Raw genomic sequence first — 24671 nt, forward strand, 5'->3', positions numbered from 1 at the left:
GAGGAATGAAAGTCAGTAGGAGCAAGACAATACCGACGCATGAATGAGAGGACAGTGGAATGATGAGGATGCAAGGAGTAGAGGTGACGAAGGCATATAAGTTTAAATACTTGACGTCAACTGTCTAAAGTAACAGGGAGTGCAGAAGAGATGAAGAGAGTGCAAGCAGGGTGGAGTGGGTGGAGAAGAGTGTCAGGGGTGATTTGTGACAGAAGGGTACCAGCAAGAGTTAAAGGGAAGGTTTACAAGATGTTTGTGAGACCAGCTATGTTATATGGTTTGGAGACAGTGGCACTGACGGAAAGACGAGGCAGAGCTGGAGGTGGCAGTGTTGAAGATGCTAAGATTTTCATTGGCAGTGACGAAGAAGGACAGGATTAGGAATGATTATATTAGAGGGACAGCTCAGGTTGGACGGTTTGGAGACAAAGCAAGAGAGGCAAGACTGAGAGGGCTTGGACATGTGCTGGGTATATTGGGAGAAGGATGCTGAATATGGAGCTGCCAGGGAAGAGGAAAAGAGGAAGGCCAAATAGGAGGTTTACGGATGTGGTGAAGGAGGGCATGCAGGTGGCTGGTGTGACAGAGGAAGATGCAGAAGACTGGAAGAGATGGAAATGGATTCGCTGTGGAGACCCCTAACGGGAGCAACCAAAAGTAGTAGTAGTAGTACAACAGTTAATTAGTTAATCACCATAACTATTAAGTTCAGGCGACATGGAGGATTTACATTGCTCTACAGCTAGCATCTTCCTGCTCACAGTGTGAAAAAAACCCCATCTGGTGTCTATTTTTCTTTTCTTCTGCCTTTTGATCTCCCAGACACTAGTGACATACACACAAACACGTTATGAGGGTTATTAAAGACACAGACTAACTGAACTCAAGCTAATTTATATCAAAATGTCTACATCTTGCTAGCAAGGTGTAGGCTAGTATCTCACAAGAGGGGATGATGCAAACTTACTGTCCCATTGTATATAAATATTTGGGAATTTTGAATATTGTCTGGAAAACTACATTGAAACTTTCCTGCAGAATGTGACAATCTAGAAATTGCTGACCTGTTTTAACCCGCTACAATCAGAAATGTAATTAGTGATGAAGCCTTCTTTCAACTGAAAAACACTCATCCACCTGCCAAACTATTCTAACCAATTCAAGTTATTAATTTTCACTACACAAGTTTTAGTCTTTTCTGTCTTGGAAAATGCTTAATTTAAATAAGTAAAATAGTTTATTACATCTCCCTCATGTTGTCGTTCCCCAAAGGGATATCGTAGTATGTAGTGTAATAATTCACCATGATGAATGAAACTCCTGATATCATCCAAATTTCCATCCAGCTCCTTAGAGAGGTCTGCCAGTCATCACAGAGAAACCGGGACTATAATCCTTTTTTTCCAAAAAAAAATATTTTTAATCTCAGCCAGTCATTAATCCATAATTTCACAGATATTCACTTTCAACATGAACATCTCAAATGATACATTCATTCCTAAACCCCCACAAAAACTCACAAACACTTAAGTGAATCAGTTGAAATAAGTGGTATATAAATAAATAGATTTAAAGTGTGTGTTTGTGCACATGTGAGTAATAGGTATCCAAATACAGGATGGTAAAACAACTATGAGAAGGTGTAAAAAGAGGATCCAGTCTCCGACACAAAATGTGACCTGGTTAACCATGTCTGGTGATCGTGATGGTGGTGAGTGGGGGGCGGGGGGGGGGCTCAAGAACTGACATAAGAGTGTAAGAAGAGGGAACTGGGGAGGTCTGGGTAAATGGTCCATGTGACAGTGCCATGGGTGAAGGCAATCCCAATGGTTGCTCCTCATGCTGATCGCCTCCTCACTGGTGCCTCGTGGAGAGAATCGAGGTGACTCCCATGAAGTTTGGCGGCCTGCAACTCAAAGGCACTGACCATCTGCTTAACCACTTCATCAAAGAAGAAGTTTGCCAGTTGAGAGTGGAGAAGATACTTGAACTCAAATGACACCTGTACAGGAGACAACATGGGACAAACCGGTTCGGTCAGCTCATTTATCAAACTGCCACCCTGAGAGATTTATTCTTTTCTTTTTCTTTATTTTTTTTAGGGATTTTTTTCTCCCTTTTTCTCCCCAATTGTACCCGGCCAATTACCCCCACTCTTCCAAGCTGTCCCAGTCACTGCTCCACCCCCTCTGCTGAGCTGGGGAGGGCCACAGACTACCATGTCTCCTCCGATACATGTGGACTCTCCAGCCGCTTCTTTCCTCCCGACAGTGAGGAGTTTCACCAGGAGGACGTAGCACGTGGGAGGATCACACTATTCCCCCCAGTCCCCCCCAAACAGACGCCCTGATCGACCAGAGGAGGCGCTAGTGCAGCAACCAGGACACATACCCACATCCGGCTTCCCACCCGCAGACACGACCAATTGTGTCTGCAGGGACGCTCGACCAAGCCGGAGGTAACACAGGGATGCGATCCATCGGCTGGTTGCTCAACTTCAACACTGCCTTGTTCCCTTTTACAGTGAACTTGGCGAACATTTGGGTCACAAAGCACCTTGCTGGCAGCTTCATGTCACTGTGTCCTGTCAGGACTGCCATTTCAGGCCTCCAGAGATGCCAGCACACCATCAGGGCTAACTTTAGAGTCTAATGGGATTTTACTTAACACTTCCTTTCAGTAAGTAATCCATTCACAAAAGCAAAAGGGATTGAGTTTCAGCCAATTCTAGAGCGAGCAAATTGGACCTCAAGCAGATATATTTCACTCTACAGAACACAACAAGAAGGTATGGGTGGGAAAATTTAGAAATATTAACAAAACTCCAGCAACCTAATTAGGCGAATAGCTACATTTTTTTCTACATGTAAACTTGTTGGAAGTGTATTATATCAGGTAAACCCCTTGAGATGTATCATCTCATTTTCAAGGCAGTACCAAACAAACAAACACAAGACAAATGGAAAACAGAGCACAACAAGATACAATAATATAACACAACAATAAAACAAACAACCAAAAAACAATCTAATTTTTTTTTTTAAATCATTCAAATTAGAAAAAGTTACAACCTTAGACTAGAAACAATCAAAGAAAAATGATCAATACATAAATAAATAAAGGGACAGAGATAGCATTACTGAAAACATAGGCAATTTGTTTTAAGGATGAGAAAACAAAACATTTTTAAATAAGTGAAATGATGACAAAGAATGGATATTTATGTACATGTAACTTATTCCAATCAGGAGCCTGAAACAAAAGGGTTTTTTTTAGTTTTTTTTTTTACAAACTCCCTTTAGGTACAAGGGGACTGTAATGAGGACCTGATCAGAACGTCCTGGTGAATAATTTGATGTATAAGGAACAAAATGTTGTTTTAGAGTCTATTGTCTAAAATTTAGCCAATAAGGATAACTAAAGTTAATGCATTTAAAAATAAATTGATACCAGTGAAATTGACATCATATTAAGAGGGAGCTACCCCCGAATGTGTCTAACATTGTACAATGGTGTGTAAAAAATGAACAACCTAGTATGTATATATATATGTGTGTGTGTGTGTGTGTGTGTGTGTGTGTGTGTGTGTGTGTGTGTGTGTGTGTGTGTGTGTGTGTGTTATATAGAACATAGAGGGGACAAAGATCTGTTTAAGAAGAATTCTGGTAAACAATGTCAGCATAATCCATTATTGTACTATAAGTTGTTAAATAAGTCTCTAACATTAAATGTAAAACAATGTCTGGAAAATACAGAACACCAACACCAAAATTTACTTTTTTCCTGACATGATCAATGTGTAGTTTAAAGGTAAGTTCAGAGTCAATCCACACACCTAGATATGTATTTTTCTACTTTCTGAAGAGATCTACCATCAGTTAAAACCAAAGAATTGGATTTTGAGTTGAGGTTCTGTCTCACACCAAGAAGCATTGAATGATGTTAACTTACAACCAAGTGTGTAGAATATTAATATCAGATTGCAAGGCTTCTTGAATTTGTGATAGAGAAGATTTTGATGTCTATATAATAGTATCATCTGCATATAGTTGTGCACAACAATCACAATCATTAACTCAAATACAGAAAAGAAGTGGTCCTAAAGTAGAACCTTGAGAACCACTTCTCTGATTAGTAAGCAAACCTGTACATCTGAGTACAAAGAGTAAATCTGTCGCCATCTTACAATACTGTGATTGCAATTATTACCAAATCCTCTGTGAATAGTGCATGTGGCCATTTTAACTCTACATAATGGTCACGGTAATTAGCATATGATCATTGGTTTCCATCAGAACTGTGCTGTTTACAAGGGTGGGGATACCTGCAGTCAGCTGAGACTGACAAAGTCACTTAGATGATTGATGAGACATTTCTCCCACTAAACATCAAGTCCAGGACCACTGCTGTCTTTCAAATCATGAATGGCATTGCCGACATCAATAGGAGTTATTGTATGAAAGCAAAAAGAGCTTTGACAAGCTGAAATGGAAATAGAGGTCATGGGTATACTATTAAGAATTAAATTAAACACATACAGAGGATGTTCCCCCGCCTGCCGCCCAATAACCGCTGGGATAGGCTCCAGCATCCCCGCAACCCGAATTTGGATAAGTGGTTTGGATAATGAATTGATGGATGGACATACAGAGGAAAAATGCTGATTGAACATGCCCGCAGTAGGTGAGGGATCATTCAGTATTGTAACAGCAACTCTTAACTGCCAAGCAGAACATTTGTCTGATATATGAAATATGTGTGTGTGTGGGGGGGGGGGTTATTCCAGAATTGTTTAGGATTTTTAAAATTATCACTCAAGCATTCTCTATAGTAATTAGATTTATCATTTCAGACTTGAGTCTTGCTGATATTTCTTGTCTCTACATTTCCCAGTCGGCATGTTTCCTTGTGTGATGAACATTTTGTCCATGTTTTATCCTTCTGACTAAAAGGAGATGAGTTCCAAATTTATCCAGGATAAATGCCTACCCTTAACTTTTGACCATTTCCAGGGAGCATGTTTATCAACCACCTTAAATAATTCAAAGTAAAAAAAAATCCCAAGCGTTTTGAACATCAGGTATTAATTGGAGTCTTTCGCAATCAATGGTAATTAAATCATGAATAAATATGCTTGGGTCAATTTTCTTATAGTGTCTAATTTGAACCAAATTTGGCAGGGGTTTAGGTACTTTTCTCTTCAACATACAGTAAACTACTGAATGGTCAGCTGTTCTTAGATCTCTGCATTAGCTCCTCATCAAAACTAGAATCAATTTTAAAATTCTGTTGCTTTTACACAAAGCTCTAAATGGCCTTGCACCACACTATAGAAAAGACATGCTAATTAGATACAAACCAGCAAGAACTCTCAGGTCCCAAGGCAGCGGTCTTTCAACCATCCCTTGTGCCAACTCCAAAGCAGGGGAAGCTGCCTTTTGTATTTACATCCCAAGTGGATGGAATGCCCTGCCTGAAGACCTGAGACAGGCCTCCACACTTAACACTTTACAAGCAGGTTAAAAACCTTATTGCTTAGCCCTATGGCTAAGTTCTTGGTGTGTGCAAGTCTGTTTTGTATAGTTTGATATTTGTATATTCTACTCCAATTCCTGTATAACTGCACTAACGCCTGTTGATATGCATATTTATTTTCTACATTTGCACTTTTAAGATTGTTTCAATTGCATTGTCATTTTATGTAAAACACATTATGTTGCCTGTGTATGAAATGTGCTACATAGATAAAGTTTGAGTGGATTTGACACTGAAGCAATCTGACAAAGAAAAAACAGCTTTTAAGATTCTCTTTGGATGTGAGACAAGCATCCAGATAGGCAAAGACAGAGGTGGGAGGGACTCTAGTGTGTTAATTAATTAGTTACGTTAGGTTCAAATTGGAGAAAACACTTTTATCGTTGCAAGAAGACCTATCTAACCAATTTTTGTTAAACTCACCCAAAATAATAATTTCATTACTGCAGTCACTGCAATTAGTGGTTGAATTCAAACAACTTGATCTGTGCATCTGGGGGTCTGTATACATTTCCAATAGTGACATTTTTATTCTCATGCAGAATCACTTTAACAAAAATACACTCAAAGTATTTTGAATCTACATGAGGTATTATTAATAGTTCAGAGGCCCAATTTGATGAAAGACATATAGCCACACCACCTCCTCTGGTGCATCTGTCGGCTCTACTTAACATGATTTGGTAGTTTGATTTCAGTGCTGCAATTTTGCTACTCGGCCACGTTTCAGATAGTGTGGTGACACCTGGTTTGTGTAAGGCAACCCATGCTCTGAGTAAATTAATTTTTGGTACAAGCCTCCTAATATTAATATGTATACTTTTTAATGCTTTAGTTTTATCCACTTTCCAATCAAATAATGATTAGCACTGTCACTATTGAAACATGAGATAAGGACATTGTTGATCATACGATAAATATGAAAAGATACATGAAAACTTAACACACTTACATTAAATTCCACCATGCAGGAGTTTGGTTGGTCCTTGGCCCCAGGGGCAAACCTCCATATCGTCTCAAGATGGCTGAAGAGCGAGCCATCAGTACACACAGCCTGTTTAGAAAACAAATATCCATCTATTGTCACGAAATGCCAGACATGAGGACCCAAATGGCGAGGAGCCTACTCTGGATCAGTGACTAAACAAAGCTGCTGTAAGCCTTGTTCTCTGGGGAAGCACAGGTTTGGCAGGTTGTCAAACTACCCATTCACTTCCTCACTACTGCTAATCGCCTCCTAAGCTTTGCCAGACAGACACATTTAACCTTACCTACTGACAGAGGGCCATGCTGAGGTTCATTCTGAATGAATATGCATCTTCGACAGTGCTCGTCACACAAGTTACTGCCAGTATTTGGAAATAGTGATCTTTATAAAAATCTCAACTACAAGTTAAGCAGTGCTTCACAATGATGTTAGTGTGACTCAGATTTGTCGAAACATTTTTTTTTACATGCAAAGATGATCAAGGACAATACCAATTTTGCCAGTTATGATGGGAGGGAAGGAAGGGGTATCTGGTAAAATTGATCGACTCTCCATCCAAAGTTACCTACAGCAGCTTTAAAGTAATGAGATCGCAGGTAACTATATTAACTGTTTCTCACACCATTTGCCTGTGCTAAAGGACAGTATATTTGTTCTTGCTGCCTTCTGTGTCACTTTCTATCATCTCATCTGTTGATGCTGATTCCAATTTAAGCCTTTTGTCTCCTCTGTACTTAACATTTGACACTGGTGAACTTTCTCAGTATTGAGCCAATGTGACAGCATGCAGCATTGCACCTTGTAGTGGCCGTAGAACAGTGGTAGAAAAACACTCAGCTTCCTCATGATGAGTCAAACATGCCTGACACGCATCTTACATGATCTTAATATTACAAGTTACCAACACAGATGCATTTATGTTACTTTTACCATTCCTTTGGTAGCAACGAGAACATGAGGCAAGTATTATAATGGTGTAGGCCTGTGCGTGATAGGGATTTACCCTGACTTGGTGGTTGGGGATGACGGTAACCTCAGATGTGTAACGCTCCACGATGGGAGGGAAACCTATCTCAAGCTCCGCCAGAACATTCCCGTTCCTCGCCCTCATGATCCGAGACTTCTTACACCAAGGAACAAAGTGCTGGTACTGGTCCACACTGGCCACCACACTGTACATCTGCTCTGGAGTATAACTGAGGACATAGGCATTGAGAAGAATTCTTACCACCATTATTCATTCTCAATCAACTGACAAATGGAGAGGGTGTTGAGGTAGATAAGATGAGATGATATGGATATGACAATGATACTCACCCTAACATCCGGCTCTCAGAGTACTCCATCCTACGGGCGCTGATGGGAGCTGCTAGGTTGATGAAGCTACGGTTTGAGGTGGTGATGGGGACAGATGGGGATAGGGGCAGGGTGAATCCTCTTGTCGCCAGAATCCTACAGGCACCTAGGTGTCTTAGAAGAGATACACAAAATTTGTAGTGAGTGAATATAATTTTCAATTATTAAACAATCCACAGAAACTTGACGCTTCACACAACAGGTGGTCTGACAGGACACGGGGCAGGCTAAGCTAACTGCTAGCCCATGCAGACCATTCTGATAACACCGAGGGCAGTCTGGCGACGGCCTTGCCTAGCGTTGACTATGTTGAAAGTGTCGTCGTGTGGAGTGCGGGGAGGTGTGTCGAGGGTGTCTGGCTGGGAGAGCTGGCATTGGATCGGCTGGGGGAGCCTGGTCTACTGCGGCCGGTGGGCCCAGGGACCACGGCCCTGCCGGAGCTGCCTCCGAAGAGGAAACACTGAGGGCGGTCTGACAGGACGCAGAAGCGGAGCAGGCTAAGCTAACTGCTAGCCCATGCAGACCAGCAGTTCCGACAGTCATCCTGGCTGGTGTTCGTTCTCCGGGCAGTGGAATTTTTGGACTGTGTTGCACTGAGTGGTCTGTGTTGTTAACGTTTTGTGTTTTTTTTTTAATCTTTGTTCTCTCTGTTTTTGTATGTTTTTGGTGGTGTCGTTTTTGGGAAATTTTGGATGTGTTTTTGTCTTTGGAAACACTGCTGTGGGCTGGGGGAAACAGAAATTTGTTTCTCTTGCGTACACAAGTACATGAAAGAAATGACAATAAATTGGTCCTGATTCCTGAACAGCCAGCCATGTGTGTCTACAGAGGAAAGTGAGTACTGTAGAACAGGTTTTCCCAGTCCCAATATGTACACAATATGCTGTGTAGCTTTGATGTTGTCCATCTTCCCAAGTCTCCTCTCAACAACAAACGACCTTTAACTATACAAACACACTACTGATTTTATGATTGTAATTTGCCGTATTGGACCTGATGTCAAGGAACATCATACTTGAGTGTAATTAGTTTTTGGATTGGCTTTTTCTCAATGAAAGTTAAAAATTAACAATCAAAGAAGGTTGAATCAGTTCATCTGGGTACAACATTTATTGACATACGTTTCATCACTCAACTAAGTGACATCTTCAGTCTGACTGCAGGTATCCTCACCCCATATAAACAATACAGTTGCATCACGACCGAAACCAACGATCAGTTTCATATGCAAATAAGGGTGTGACCATTAACTAGAGTTTCAATGGCCATGTGTACTATTCACAGAGGATTTGGGAATCAAATAAGGTTGAATCAGTTCATCTGGATGCAAGGTTTATTGACAGATACGTTTCATCACTCAACTAAGTGACACCTTCAGTCTAAACTGATTGCAGGTATCCCCACCCTTATAAACACAATACAGTTGTACAACGACCGAAACCAACGACCAGTTTCATGTGCAAATATGGGTGTGACAATTAGCTAGAGTTTCCATGGCCATGTGCACTATTCACAGAGGATTGGGAAATGTTTGCAATCACAGCATTGTAAGATGGCGACAGACGTACTCTTAGCCCCCCCCCCCCCCCCCAGTTCAGGGATGGTCATTCCCTCTTAACATAGATGTCCTCTTTGACTCCCCGTTCAAACCACCGTTCTTCCTTCTCAAGGATGTGCACGTCCTCATCCTTGAAAGAGTGACCACTGGCCTGCACATGGGTGTAGACTGCGGAGTTCAGGCCTGACGTGTTAGCTCTCCTGTGTTGTGTCATTCTCTTGGCCAATGGCACACCCATATTTGCATATGAAACTGGCCGTTGGTTTCGCCATCTTCGCAAATGTTTTGTTTATAAGGGGTCCCGGGGATACCTGCATTCAGTTTAGACTGAAGATGTCACTTAGTTGAGTGATGAAACGTATCCAGATAAACTGATTCAACCTTCTTTGATTTTTTTACCTGGATTATTGAGCATGCATCAAGACAAAATTTAACAGTAGTGCTTTATTTTCTAGAGAAACTTCAGCAGTTCGATGAGTGCGCATGCGTAATAAACCCAGAGGGACGGCGGACAGTACCAGGTGTGAATGAAGACATTAACTGTTGTTATCTGATAATACAACGACAAGCCTACTTTCTTCCGACCGGAAAGATACAGTTAAGACCCAGCTTGAATTCCATATTAAACACATTACTTTGGTAAGGTGTCACCATAAACGTCAAAGTCCTCATTTTTAGATGTTAGACATCACAAACGTTTACCTTGTCTTCGATCTGCTGGGGTTTCCTCGCACAACTTTGCAACAGCTGACTTCAGACACCTCCACAAGCGCCCTGAAGAGGAGGGATGTAGGTTTGTTGGCCATGTGTGTTTTGTGTAGCTTCCCCGTTTACACACCGCTGTCCCGGCTTTCGTTGTCGGCGCCGCCTGCCTGCTGTGCTGCCTTGCCTTGCTAATGAGGAACCGGAGTAGCGTAGAGGGAGATGGGCGGGGCTCTCACGCTCTCACTTTTCCAAAGCACAGCTTGCTCACGTGGACTCAGCAATACGCGTTCCTGAACCTCTCCTCCCTTCCTGTCGATAAGAAACCATGTGAGCACGACTGTCCCCCACAGAACACATTTTTTTCTGATGTTGGCATTGGTCCCCCCCCCGCCTCTCTCTCTCTCTCTCTCTCTCTCTCACACACACACACACACACACACACACACACATCTGCTACCAGTATATTGAAAAAGAAGCATAATTCACTATCACCATCATCTATATTTAAGATAAGAGTTCACAGGAAACAAAACGTCAAAAACCTTACATAATAACGTCAACATGACTCCACAATGCACAGCATGTGCTCATGACAGCCCTGGACTTTAGTCCTGTTGTGAAGATACAACTTCAGCTAAACTGTAGTTTCACTGGGCAGCGGTAATCTCAGACTTCAGTCACAGATTTTGATGACAAGATGAAGGACTGTTATGACTACCCTGCAAAGCTTTACATTGTTGCTCTTTGCGATGGCAACACGAGTCTTGTCTGTCCAAACTGCTGCAGCCGGTTTCACAAGGATCCTCACAAGTCAAGGGCTCGATTAGGATCAGAGGAGCCTCAGTTAACCCCATCAGAGATGTGCTAAATTTAAACCGTGAGATTAGAGAATGTACGCTAGCACTTAGCTCTGAAATCTCTGTGTTGATTTACCGAAGGTCAGACGGAAAGTAAAGCCTGCAGTTCTCACTGTCCTGTCATTCAAAGGTTGGTGCTGACTGAGGCGAGGGCGTATGTCCTTCATGACAGCTTTATGGCAAAATAAGCAGGCAAAACAAGTATTTGTAAACTCACTTGTTAAATGCAGACTTCTCCATTTTGCATGTTCATTAAGAAGAAATTCCCTTCAACAACTTGTTACATTCTGAATGGTTGGTAGAAACGATACTGTGATTAGTTGTCTTGTAAGCCACAAACTAAACCCTATGCTGAATAACTACAATCACAATGATGTCCCTCAATGGGAATACTGGCATAGTCTGTCTGTCTGTCTCTCGCTCTCGCTCTCGCTCGCTCTCTCTCTCTCTCTCTCTCTCGCTCTCTCTCTCTGTTTTAATGTGTTGGTTGCAGTATGCAGTGAGGATTCGGCCTTTCTTACAGATGAAGGTTAATCACTAGAAATGCACAGTGATCACTGCAAAAATGAGGCCAACTATGTATAACAAAGACAGCATGCATTTTATTTGTTCATTTTTTTTAAATCAATCATTCCTTCTGTTTTCAACCCAGTATCTCATGGGGATTGTTATGGTGTCTGATAACCTTGGAAATTTCTAAAAATATTTAGGGGTTGCATCGAATTTCATTAGCATGGTTGCCTCGCAGCAAGAAGGTCCTGGGTTCGAGCCCCAGGGTAGTCCAACCTTGGGGGTTATCCCGGGTCATCCTCTGTGTGGAGTTTGCATGTTTTCCCTGTGTCTGCGTGGGTTTCTTCCGGCGCTCTGGTTTCATCCCACAGCCCAAAGACATGTAGGTTAGGTAAATCGGCCATACTAAATTGTCCCTAGGTGTGAATGTGTGTGTGTGTGTGTGTGTGTGTGTGTGTGTGTGTGTGTGTGTGTGTGTGTGTGTGTGTGTGTGTGTGTGTGTGTGTGTGTGTGTGTGTGTATGTGTGTGTGTGGGCCCTGTGATGGTCTGGTGGCCTGTCCAGGGTGTCTCCCCGCCTGCCGCCCAATGACAACTGGGATAGGCTCCAGTATCCCTGCGACCCTGAGAGCAGGATAAGCGGTTTGGGTAATGGATGGATGGATGAATATTTGATACTATATTGGCAAAAAAAACAAACAAAGAATCACAACTTCTGGCTAGAAATGGGAGGATTCGACAATTAGCAATTTACAGTGACACACGTTGAGTTTGCAAGAGCATTAATTTCAAAAGCAGGGTTGGTTGTTGACAGAACCAGTCTCGGTCCAGGGTGCATGGGTCTGTCGGGACGATAAAACCCAGACGAACTGTGTCCATACTCAGGTCTGCTCTGCTGCTGGCTGGCTGCAGGCAGTGCAGGACACCACGCTGCATGACTTCCACCTTATTGCATCTGTGCCCTGGTTCTTGGCTTTCTTGCTTTGGGTGAGGGATGTCAACAAGAAAGTACTTGAAGCGTGTGTTGTTTTTTTTTTTGACAGTATGATATGGACCCTGGACCATCAACCTTGGCCAACACAACCATTGTTTAAAGTTCTCCATAATTTGATACTGTAACCACACAACCAAACGCTTGGAGTGTCCAAGGTGATGGACTTGAGCCGCATCGTTCAAAATATTTTCAAGTCTTTGCAAATATGTTCCCAGCCTCTACAAAATGGCCTGTTCTCGTAATTTGGTGATAGGGGAGGCAACCTCCGATAAGAGGCGAGCCAAAACAAAAGCCCAGCGCTGCATTCTCCAGTTCCCTTCCAAACTGAACACATAGAGACAGTTTCAGGTCATGAACTTTTATTTCAGTTGTGACACAAAATGAACACAATGCCGTTTTAGTTCCTAATTCAATTTCAAATGACGCCTCCCTCTTCAAATTCTAAAATACAAATAGTGTACCATATTCAAGTACCTCACTTCACTGTCTCCCTGCACTCTACTTGTTTTGCTTGCACATTAAAAGCAGCCTCTCCTATCTCACGACCCTAGGTTTTCACGTGTTCAGTGACCTTCTGACTTCCAATAGAGGGGAAGCATACAATTGGTGTCAGTTTCTGTGTAGCGACGGTCATTTTTCCTCTTTGGGATGAGATGAGAAGATTAGTTTGCTCAGAGTCCTGATGTACTGGGATCCATCTGGTGATATGATCTTCAGTCTGGTGAGGGGCGGCAAGGCACCTTTGGTGTAGTATCTGAATGCAGGGCTGGATGACTGGATCGCTTCCAGAAACACCTTGTAGACAGACAGACAGACAGACAAACAAGATGGACAGACAGACAAACAAGATGGACAGACAGATGGACAGAGAGACACGCCACAAATGTTACATTCAAATGATCTACCTATGCTGACTTTCTGAAACCAGGCAGAGGAGGCGCCCTAATAGATTCATTGCACATGCTATCTATGGACATTCATTTACATTTCGACCGTGTGCCATTCTCACCGAAACAGACTGAGTGGTCTTCATGCTGTATCTAAAGAAGTCAAACAGCCTACCTCCGTAATCTCCTCAGTGTCCTGTGCTGCATCTTGGAAAACAGACACACAGTGCTGAAGGTATTTTTCATAGTATCCAACTGTGCGCACATCCACCTGGTGGAGAGCCTGGTCCCCGAGCTCTGCCCTCTGCAGGTTACTCATGAAGTCAGTGTTGACTGGGCCACACTCGATGAGACTCACACTGCATGGGGGGGGGGGATGTTTTTCTGTTTGTTTTTATTTTTCACATTGTGTTTGCCTTTTTCTCTATAAATTATATCAATTTTTATGTTACTTATCTTTTTTTTACCCCACTCTTCCGAGCCGTCCCGGTCTCTGCTCCACCACCTCTGCCAATATGGGGAGGGCTGCAGACTACCACATGCCTCCTCCAGGACATGTGGAGTCACCATCTGCTTCTTTTCACCCGACAGTGAGGAGTTTCACCAGGGAAACGTAGCGCGTGGGAGGATCACGCTATTCCCCCCAGTTCCCCCTCCCCCCCGAACAGGTGCCCCGACCAACCAGAGGAGGCACTAGTGCAGTGACCAGGACACATACCCACTTCTGGCTTCCCACCCGCAGACATAGCCAATTATGTCAGTAGAGACGCCCGATCAAGCTGGAGGTAACACGGGGGGATTAAAACGGGCGATCCCCGTGTTGGTAGTCAATGGAATAGACCACTATGCTACCTGGATGCCTATGTTACTTATCTTAAATTGTGTTGTGTCACAGTCCGTCGAGACAAAAATTAAGATCCACATTTTCCCATCAGTTAATCACAGGTAACTTAACATGCAACCAAATCATTTGAACCAGACAACATGAAGCTAGAGCAGACTCTTAACACTCACTGGATGTTGAAGTGCTGCAGGAGGATGGCCAGACTCTCACACGCTCCCTCTATTGCAAACTTACTTGCACAGTACACCTCATTAAAGGGAAGACCTGTAGACCACAATTGGTCCAAAAACAGAATTGGTTTATTTTAAAATGTCACATCATGACAGCAAACTATCATCATCATTATCATTATCATAATCATAATGTCTTCGTCCATGTCTACGTCTGTGTCTGAGTTTGTCTCAACTCATCGTATGAAGAACTTATGTCCGTGATCGTCAATTTCGTATGATGTCTGGGAGAGCTGGCACTGGATTGGCTTGGAGAGCTTGGTCTGCTGCGTCCTCTGGGCCGAGGGACCATGGCCCTGCCCGGAGCTGCGCCCGAAGAGCAAACACCGAGGGCAGTCTGGCAGGACGCGGAAGCGGGGCAGGCTAAGGCAACTGCTAGCCCATGCAGACCAGCACTTCCAATAACACCGAGACAACACTGAGGGCGGTCTGGTGGCAGCCTTGCCTAGCATCGACTGTGCAGTGTTTTTGTCTGCGCCTGAGTTTGTGTCATTGTGTGGAGTGTGGGGGAGGTGTGTCGAAGGGGAGACGAGGAGAGCTGGGAGAGCTAGCGTTGGATCAGCTGAGGGAGCCTGGTCTGCTGTGTCCGGTGGGCCCAAGGACCACAGCCCTGCCCGGAACTGCAGCCGAAGAGGAAGCACCGAGGGCAGTCTGACAGGACGTGGAAGCGAGGCAGGCTAAGCTAACTGCTAGCCCATGCAGACCAGCAGTTCCGACAGTCATCCTGGCTGGCGTTCGTTCTCTGGACAGTGACATTTTTAGACTGTGTTGCAAATTTACTGAATGGACTGTGTTGCTGACTGTCTTTTTTTTTTTTTTGTTCTCTCTGGGGTTTTTTTTTTGGGAGGGGGGATTGATTTTTTTTTTTTGGAAGGTTTTGGATGTGTTTTTGTCTTTTGTGTTGCACTACTGTGGGCTGTGAGAAACGAAACTTTGTCTCTTTTGTGTATGCAAGTACATGAATGAGATGACAATAAATTGTTCCTGATTCCTGATTATTATCATCATTATCACCTTCATCACCATCATCCTCATATAAACTGAACAAACACTGTTGAAGTCAGGCTAAAATGGCTTTTTGAGGTCATTTTTCTTTCAGGCATTAACTTATATGTGTTGAAAATGGAACGTCAGGGTAGGACAGAGCATATTGTCAAAAATTGTTTTCTCAAAATGGATCAATTCCAATCAAACTGCCACAATATTCAGAGAAAAGGAAAAGGTGTTTTGGGTTGAGAGCAACCAAAAATGCAGCCTCAGACCATTGTCTCTTGCCACACTTGATAGATAGCTCCAAAACTATGCTGTTGAAAACTGAGCTGGAGTGATGACACAGTTTTTCTATACTAAGTGGGGAATGGTGAGATAGTACAGATAGCTTTGAACAATATAATAGTACAGTTTTCTAAATTTGTTGGCATATTATCATAGAGCTACATTAGGGCATGGATAATTGGCTAAATGAATGAAAATGTGATGTTCTTTTAAATTCAGCATGGTCCTTAACATTTAATTTCTCTTCATTCCTCAAATATTTCTTTCTCACCATGAAGGCCTCCAATGCTGCCTGTGACCAGAATACGACCCTGGCCTTGGGCCTTCATCCCAGGTAGAAAAGCCTGGATGGTCTGGATGGTTCCCAGGAGGTTGACCTCCAGGATCTGTCTCATAGTGTCCAGGGACTGGACCTCCAGTGGCCCCATTAGCCCTGTGCCGGCGTTGCACACTGAGAAGACAGACGTAAGATAACAACGTTAATACTTTTTTTTAATCAGCCATAATGAGCCATGCATACCAATACAGCAACAAATGTAGATATAATTTTCAGAAACAATATTAAGCCATGTGAGCGGAGAGAGGAATCTTAGAGCATACCCAGGATGTCTACTCGCTTCTCTGCCACCCTGTCTCTGGCATCCAGGATGGACTGCTGGTCAGTCACATCCATTTGCAGGATTTCCAAAGTGTTTCTGTGCAAATTCTTCACACACTCCAGCAGACGCTCCCGCTTAGCTAGGTTTCTCATGGTAGCATAGACTGAGCAGATAACAGTGCTTAGTGACATGGTTAAGAGAGCATGCTGTACAACATGAGCAGGGTTTGAAAAAATAAAGTGTTGCTTTGACTTTGTTGCAGATGCAAATAAGCAATAGTTACCATAACCTCAACTAATATTTCAGATATAGGCAATGGACACCAGCAGTTCTAACTATCACAGGGACACAGTGCTGCAGGGCTGAAAAACTCTTAGTGTAAAACAAACTCAAGCATTAATCATCTTTCAATGGTAATGTATCAGGATGAAATTCAGATATTGTCACACACAACAACATACACAGTTTTGTTGTCTAGATGAATGATAATGAGAATCTACGACCTAAGCATTATTTGAAAAATAGTTGTGGTTTGAGCTTATACTTTACACTACCCAACAGTTCAATGTGATGTAATAAGCAAGCAGATATTGTACAATGGTGCTGTGCAAAATTCCCTATGACTACTATGGTAATGATATTTTCCATATCACCCAGCACTACGGTGAAGCTTGTCAACTCTGGTTTACCTTTGTATGTCTTGTCCGGGTTTGAGGCCAGCCGTACAGCCAGACTCAGGCCTATTCCTGAGGAACAGCCTGTGATCACCACCACCTTCTGGGCCATCGAGTCCGGCTCACCTCGCTGTTGATTTATTACAGAGAGAGCCGTGTGAACAGGATCAGGAGGCTTCTCAGTAAAAGATAGGGCGTGATATCATGGCATGGGAAGAGAGCCCTCCTCTCCTAAATCCCGTGTTTTTACATCCCTCAGTATCACAAGGCCGCTTGAATCAAAACAATTCTCTTTCCCAGCCAATCATTTCTCCCCCGGTGTCATAACAATATGTATTATGGCCATCACACCACCTTGAACCTCGCCATCCTTCAGTATCCCTCTAAGCGAACTTAATATGGGTCCTTAGAGGCAACTGCATGGGAACAGCTGAGGCCAGAACCACATTGGTTGAAGCTTGTTTCTATTATGCTGTGGTTTCAGTTGGGGCGTCTGTAACACAGATTAGGAGGAAATATCACACCTGTGTACTGTAATGATAACTGGGATATGCATACAATGGAGAGAAAAACTCCAAATATACCCTGTAGCCTTACAAACAAGAACTCAATTCAGACATTCCCAAATATATGAAAATGTTAAGCGAGGGAGGTCATATCAAAAAGCACTTATTGTAATAGCTAAATCGTTAAAAAGACAACATGTTTTGACTACTAAGGTCTTTGTCAGGGCTACTAAACAGTCAATACCAGTGTAGCCTCACTTATATATATGTATATATATATAAAAGCAACAACCAATGGGAGGTAATCACACAACCCAGAAAATAACGTGACAGGTGATGCAAATTGAAAATGATGAAAAAAACATGAGATGGTACAACACAGAAATATATATACATGTACGTCATAAATGGAGGCACCTAGTAATAACTAGGATATACATACAACGGAGAGAAAAACTCCAGATTGTTGCCCTTAGCTCTGCCTAAATGAGCCACCCAGAAATACCAGGAGATGGCAGCAACACATTGAAAGCGTTGCTGGACGGTGATTCCCACCCCAAACACCAGGAATACTCATTCATGTGCCAAGTGTGGGCCAGTTTTCTTTCCTCCTCAACATGGCAACGTCAGATTTCACTAATTTGTCCTCTCCCATCTGGCTGAAGGTTTATTAGTCGCTGAAATGAGCTCGGTGAAGTGTTGGGTTGCAATAGAAAAGCTGCATGGCACATGTGTCATATCACTGACCTCCATGGCTCGACCAGGACAATGAAGCTGAGGGCAGCCAGAAAGGCACACAATGGTCTCTAGATTAAAGAATGAAGGGGGGAAATACTTCAGCGGTCTTTTGTTTTCATTAGATCTCAGATTTGACGGCCTTACCTGCTTTTTCCAGAGAATTTGTGAAAAGAAATAGTTTGTTAAAGGCGAGAGCACATCAGGACCTCGATGACCTCAACCTCTGCTAGTTTCGAGTCTTGTTCAGCACAGTATGGTCATTTTTTTGAATTTTTAAAATATTTGTTGTGTGCTTATTTTACAGATATCAACACAAACATCTTTTGCATTTTGAGATGCTTTCTAAACTACAGTACTTCCATATCAGCAAGTCAAATCTACAAGGGGAAGCTTGGTCCACCTGCAAGAATGGGATCTAACTTAGTCAGCCAGGGTGCAAAAGTGGCTGTAGATCACTACAAGTAATCAATCCTAAATGTTTAATGTTGCTGGTGATAATATTCCACAGTGATAATGGAACTTCACTGTGTGTGAGTTTTCACTAGGGGGCAGAGATACCTCAGTTTCTTATTCCTGGATCTGTCTCATTTCTTACCCAGCACATGGTTCCCTGTGTCACCCTCTAAATGATCACCCCTTGTTTTAGATGCCTGGTTTGTTAAACTTAAGTGAGTTCGTCAAGATTTAGTGTCATGCAACTAAAAGGAAGTGCCTTCTCATTATAACCATTCAAGAAATGTATATGGTGTCATGTCTTTACAACACCAAAAAATATATATATATATGATGGTGAAGAACTGCATAAGTATCACAAAATAATATGCTAAAACTGTTGTATTTCCCTCCCTTTGGCATCGCATTTTGCTACATATACTGAGTAAGAGATCCAAATTCACCTCAAGGTCAACCACCTCACTTCATAATACAGACATGAAGTTTGTAAAGGAATTCCAATTTCTCTGTTGCCAAGTTCTAGCATGCAAAATTGCCCTGAAATCGCATCGCCCGTTTTGCAAATTGTTCCGATAAAATCTGCCATAGAAATAAGCACTGTCCTGTTTAGGGGACGCATGCCATGTTACTGATCCTGCAGCTGCTTTTCAAGGCCTGTTTAAGCTGGAAAATGTGGCTTTGAAGTCATTCTTTCCTGTCAGTTCTGCCTGTTTATTCATCTATATTTTTTTGTTTGTCAACCTCTCTGTCTATCTGCCTGTCTGTCCATCTGTCTGTCTGTCCATCTGTCTATGTGTCCATCTGTCTGCCTGTCTGTGTGTCCATCTGTCTGTCTGTCTGTCTGTCTGTCTGTCTGTCTACTATGCACATTGTCCACCGGTAGAGTCTGTGGGTGGTTAAAGTTCCATGATACCCTATGCAATGTTTAACAAGCGTGATTTAAAAGGCATTCTTTCTGCTGTTGGGAGCCAACCAAGTGGAAATTTCCTGCTATTTAGTTCAGTTCCTCTCCTTGAGATGGCATCACGGTGGCTTCTGTCCCAGTCTGTGGGACAAGTTAAGACATTCCTTGGACCTCATTAAAAAAATGTAAAAATGTCAGCCCACATTAGCGTTGAGTAAATATAGCCCAAACGTTATTGTCTTGACACATACAGCATCTAAAGTTTGCCATAATCCTATGAAATGACTGACTTGTTTTGTGTTGCATGTGCTTTGGAACATATGGTTATTTGCAGTAGATGTAGCGAACTCCATCCCATCTTTCGGTCCAATGTGCCAATGACGCAAACCTGAGAGAGCAAAAGTAAACAAACGATGGAGCACCCAGGTCTGTTTTCCATATTACATCCCCTATTGAGCTTTCCACTGTCACCGACACGTGATCAAGGCCTCACGGAAACCTCAGCATCATAAACGGGAGCAAGTGGTCTCCTGTCAGCTGGCGTTCTCTGAATCCATTCTGGAAGCATCGGGACAAATAAACCCTGAATAGGCTTCTGAAGACCCGGCGGACACTCAGTGAAAAGAGCGAGGATGGTTCCACGTGTTTGGCCGTGTGTCTTTGGTGTAGGTTTTTTAAGTTTTGAAGTGGGGAAAAAAGGAAATGGTAGTTGGGGGCTGACAAGGTAGAAGGCTGGCCTCGTGCTCTGAGGGGATGCTTGGTGGTGTGTTGTTCAGATTGTGGACTCTGAACATGCTGCAAAGACAGCAGCGGGTGTCTGTTGGACAAATAACGGTTCCCATTCATGTGCTCAGCCCGTGGGTATTGGACAACATGAGTCACACTGGGCTGCCCTATTTAAGGCCAGATACTGTATGTTTATTAAGCGCATGGTTCTAGACACAAGACAATGTCTGTGCTTCACGGAGCGACTAAAGAGGAAGACTTACTCGACAGGATGTCCCAAGAGAGAGCGATGAGCAGAAGTGAGAAAACCAAATGGGGGTTGTGGAAAATGAGGTGCGATGAAATGGCACGCGATATCTGCTCATAAACAATTGAGAAAAAAATTAAATTCTGCCTAAAGCATTATGGTGAAACTGAATAATGATGTCCTTAACACCCCAGCAAAAACATTATATTTAAGAGTTGATTACATGTTAACCTCAATAGTGCATCGTCACATAAAGAATGTCTCATGATGAGTCAAAGCACCACTAATTTTACTTTTGTCAGTATCAAAATGTATTTTCTTAATACCAGAAATGTGAACCAGTTCATCTGGACACAACATTGCTGCTCCTGAAGCTGTGTCTTCAGTCCACGTACCTCACATACAGGGGGCAGCACTATAGGCAGAGGCATGGGTGTGCTATGGGTTCTGCAGTCTCACCTGTAGTGGCCAACTTGTACATGGAGGAAATGGAAAAGAGGGCTCTGATGTCCTACCCAGGGACACAATCTAGCCATTGGTTCAGATTTGTCGACGACACCCGGGTCGTCATCAAGTTCACCGGGGAGGATGTGACAAATGACAGGCTAGCCTGTGAAATTGCAATTGGTGATGGGGGACATTTGGTTGTCGATGTGTACCATAAACCAATACATACTGAGGAATCAGGAACACTTTATTTGTCGTTTCATTTCATGTACGCCCAGCCCACAGCAGTGCACACAAACATATACCCAAGAACTACAAGAACATATATATCCAAACTAAAAAATATATATCCAAATTTTAAAAAAAAAATCACTGTCCAAGAGAACGAACGCCAGCTAGGATGACTGTCGGAACTGCTGGTCTGCATGGGCTAGCAGTTAGCTTAGCCTGCCCCTCTTCCACATCCGGTCAGACCACCCTCAGTGTTTCCTCTTTGGGCGCCGCTTTGGGGCAGGGGCCGTGGTCCTTGGGCCCACCGGACTCAGCAGGCCAGGCTCCCTCAGCTGATCCAACACCAGCTCTCCCAGCCAGACACCTTCGACACACCTCCCTGAACTCCACACGATGACATTAAAAACAGTCAACGCTATGTGAGGCCGCCACCAGACTGCCCTCGGTGTTATTGGAACTGCCAATCAGCATGAGATAGCAGTTAGCTTAGCTTGCCCCGCTTCCACATCCTGTCAGACCACCCTCAGTGTTACCTCTTCGGGTGCAGCTCCAGGCAAGGCCGTGGTCCTTGGGCCCACAGGATGCAGCAGACCAAGCTCTCCCCGCCGATCCAGTGCCAACTCTTCCAGCCATCAAGCAAAGACACAAACTTAGACACAAGCGTGGTCAAAGACATTGCATCGATGGTACTGGGTGAGGCCACTGCAAACGTGAATTTGTGCCACCATCTGTTTGGTTTGACTGTAGGTTTGACTCTCATCATCCACTGAAGCACAAACTAGGAGTCATAAGGACACTGTCCCCACCAACACAGCAGCCGGGGGAGAGGAAAAATTCCATATTAAACAGGCCCTGGTTGAGTGGGGTTATCCTAACTGGGCGTTTGTCAAAGCCAGGAAGATGCCCAAACAGTGCACCAGCCTATCAAAGAGAGACGGAGGACAACAACTGCCTAAGTCTAAACCAGTGGGGATTCTGTATGTGGCAGGATATAGGAACAGTTGAGGTACGTATTTTCCAAACACCGTGTCTCAGCTGCTTTCATACCCCAAAACACATTGCACCAGACAACATTGGTCCACCCCAAGAATCAGGCCCCCCCGCCACGAACAGAGCAATATAGTGTACGCTGTTAAGCACCAGGAGGATTGTCCTGACTAGTACACTGGGGAAACCAGACTCTGGCCAAGAGGATGGCATAACACAGGAGAGCTAACATGTCAGGCCAGGATTCCACAGTCTACATCCACCTACAGGCCAGTGGCCACTCTTTCATGGATGAGGATGTGCACATCGTTGATAGGGAGGAATGCTGGTTTGAACATGGAGTCAAAGAGGCCACCAGTATGCTTCTTCTCCACTCCTCAGATATCCCCTCACTTTCCAAGAGTGTGTTAAACAATCTAGTTAAAAACCTCACTGCCATCTCTCCTAAACATCTCCATTCCTCCACAGGTATGTCATCAGGACCAACTGCCTTTCCACTCTTCATCCTCCTCATAGTTGCCCTCACTTCCTCCTTGCTAATCCACTGCACTTCCTGATTCACTATCCCTACATCATCCAACCTTCTCTCTCTCAATTTCTTCATTCATCAGCCCCTCAAAGTAATCCTTCCACCTTCTCAGCACACTCTCCTCGCTTGTCAGTACATTTCCATCTCTATCCTTGATCGCCCTAACTTGTTGCACATACTTTGCAGCTCAGTCTCTCTGTCGAGCCAATCGGTACAAGTCCTTTTCTCCTTCCTTAGTGTATGATGATCATACTCAAATGACTAATCTAGAGGCCTGCTTAGCTACTGTGAAAAACCGGATGTCACTTAACTTTCTGCTTTTAAATTCGGATAAACCGAGATGCTAATAATTGGCCCTGCTAGACACAGAAACCAATTTGATCAAGTAACAATAACAATCAACAACTCTGTGGTTTCACAAAGTTTGGCAGCCAAAAATCTTGGTGTTACATTTGATCCCAGCCTTTCCTTTGATAAGCACATTAAATAATTCACCAAGACTGCCTTTTTTCACTTACGTAACATAGCTAAAATTTGGTCTTTTCTCTCCATGGCTGATGCAGACTCTAACACGTGCATTTGTTTCATCCAGACTTGATTACTGTAATGCTGTTTTCAGGTCTGCCACATTCTAGTACTAAAAGTCTTCAGATGGTTCAGCATGCTGCTGCTAGAATCCTAACTAAATCTATGAAATCTGACCCTATTACACCAATTCTTGCCTCCCTTCATTGGTTTCCTATCCATGTTAGATCAGACTTCAAGGTGCTTCTGCTGACTTATAAAATCCCAAATGGGCTTGCCCCATCATACCTGTCTGATCTCCTTAAACCTTACATTCCATCTCGAGCTCTTCGCTCTCAAAATACATGACTCCTGTGAGTACCCAAAGTTAAAAAGAAATCAGCTGGTAGCAGGGCCTTTTCCTATTGGGCTCCGTTCTTGTGGAATAACCTGCCTGCTGCTGTCAGACAATCAGAGTCTGTTGAGTCCTTTAAATCCAAACTTAAAACTCATCTTTTTGCCTTAACCTACAATTAGTTGCCTTTAAGTTGAGTGCTTCACAACCTTTACTGCATGGTGGGTCGGTTTCTGTCTCAATTAATTTACCAACCACTGTTCTGCCGACCAGATTATAGAGTATAGATTATGACTAATTGATGACTTAATTATGACTAATGACTATTGCAAACTGTTCTCTTCTCTCACATGTCTTTTCTCTCTCTCTGAATGGTGTGTTCTCCTTTCTGTTTTTGTGTGTGTGAATGGTATCATGTGAGTCTCCCTTGTGTGCACGTGCAGTCAGTTCTCCTCCCAGGTCTCCGTGATGATGGTGGTCTCCATCTGGATGCTGGTTGGCATTCCCCTCATCACATTTTCTATTTAAATATCTTATAAATCCATATAATTTTTGTTAGCCTGTTTTTTTTTTAACATAGTGATGCTGGTCACGTGGCTTGGGTCCTGGGCTGTTCTGGTGGTGTCTGGACACTACGTGCCATCCTGTGCATCATATTCTTCATAAACTTTATAATTCCATTATAATTCTGTTATCTTCTTTCAATGTTGTATTCTGTAAATTATGTAAACACAACATCCATTGCACGTTGTCCGTCTTGGGAGAGAGAGATCCCTCCTCTGTTGCTCTCCCTGAGCTTTCTTCCTATTTTTTTCTCCTTGTTAAAGGGTTTTTTCTTTTTAGGGAGTTGTTCCTTATCCAATGCGAGGGTCTAAGGACAGGATGTAGTGTTGTTGTAAAGCCCTTTGAGGCAAATTTGTAATTTGTGATATTGGGCTATACAAATAAAATTGACTTGACTTTATCTAGACACCCAACGCGCTTCACATTGAAGGGGGAAATTCACCTCAACCACCACCGATTGTAGCACCCAC

The 24671-nt window shown here is 43.2% G+C and overlaps 2 protein-coding genes across 2 annotated transcripts; both read right to left on the reverse strand.

Moving 5' to 3' along the window:
- Positions 1-1405: 1405 nt before the first annotated feature.
- si:ch73-141c7.1 (coenzyme Q-binding protein COQ10 homolog, mitochondrial) lies at positions 1406-10259 on the reverse strand. The gene is made up of 5 exons (XM_056288498.1): positions 10140-10259; positions 7841-7993; positions 7527-7719; positions 6488-6589; positions 1406-2002 (listed from the first exon to the last, which is right to left on the reverse strand). The coding sequence occupies exons 1-5, from the start codon at positions 10241-10243 to the stop codon at positions 1838-1840; spliced, it is 717 nt and encodes a 238-aa protein (XP_056144473.1). The 5' UTR covers positions 10244-10259; the 3' UTR covers positions 1406-1837.
- A 2760-nt stretch (positions 10260-13019) lies between these two features.
- Positions 13020-17261, reverse strand: hsd17b1 (hydroxysteroid (17-beta) dehydrogenase 1). The gene is made up of 6 exons (XM_056288566.1): positions 17026-17261; positions 16338-16499; positions 16009-16188; positions 14403-14496; positions 13564-13747; positions 13020-13296 (listed from the first exon to the last, which is right to left on the reverse strand). The coding sequence occupies exons 1-6, from the start codon at positions 17120-17122 to the stop codon at positions 13132-13134; spliced, it is 882 nt and encodes a 293-aa protein (XP_056144541.1). The 5' UTR covers positions 17123-17261; the 3' UTR covers positions 13020-13131.
- Positions 17262-24671: the final 7410 nt, after the last annotated feature.

Source organism: Lampris incognitus, chromosome 10, assembly GCF_029633865.1.
Source record: "Lampris incognitus isolate fLamInc1 chromosome 10, fLamInc1.hap2, whole genome shotgun sequence".
Taxonomy (NCBI): Eukaryota; Metazoa; Chordata; class Actinopteri; order Lampriformes; family Lampridae; genus Lampris; species Lampris incognitus.

Coding starts and splice junctions, on each gene's coding strand:
- si:ch73-141c7.1 (XM_056288498.1), bottom strand. CDS start 10,243: ATGGCCAACAAACCTACATCCCTCCTCTTCAGGGCGCTTGTGGAGGTG. Junction 6,590..7,526: donor TCCCCAACCACCAAGTCAGG/GTAAATCCCTAT, acceptor TTTTCTAAACAG/GCTGTGTGTACTGATGGCTC. Junction 2,003..6,487: donor CCTGCATGGTGGAATTTAAT/GTAAGTGTGTTA, acceptor TCTCCTGTACAG/GTGTCATTTGAGTTCAAGTA.
- hsd17b1 (XM_056288566.1), bottom strand. CDS start 17,122: ATGGCCCAGAAGGTGGTGGTGATCACAGGCTGTTCCTCAGGAATAGGC. Junction 16,189..16,337: donor GAAGCGAGTAGACATCCTGG/GTATGCTCTAAG, acceptor CTGTCTTCTCAG/TGTGCAACGCCGGCACAGGG. Junction 14,497..16,008: donor CAGCATTGGAGGCCTTCATG/GTGAGAAAGAAA, acceptor TGTGGTCTACAG/GTCTTCCCTTTAATGAGGTG.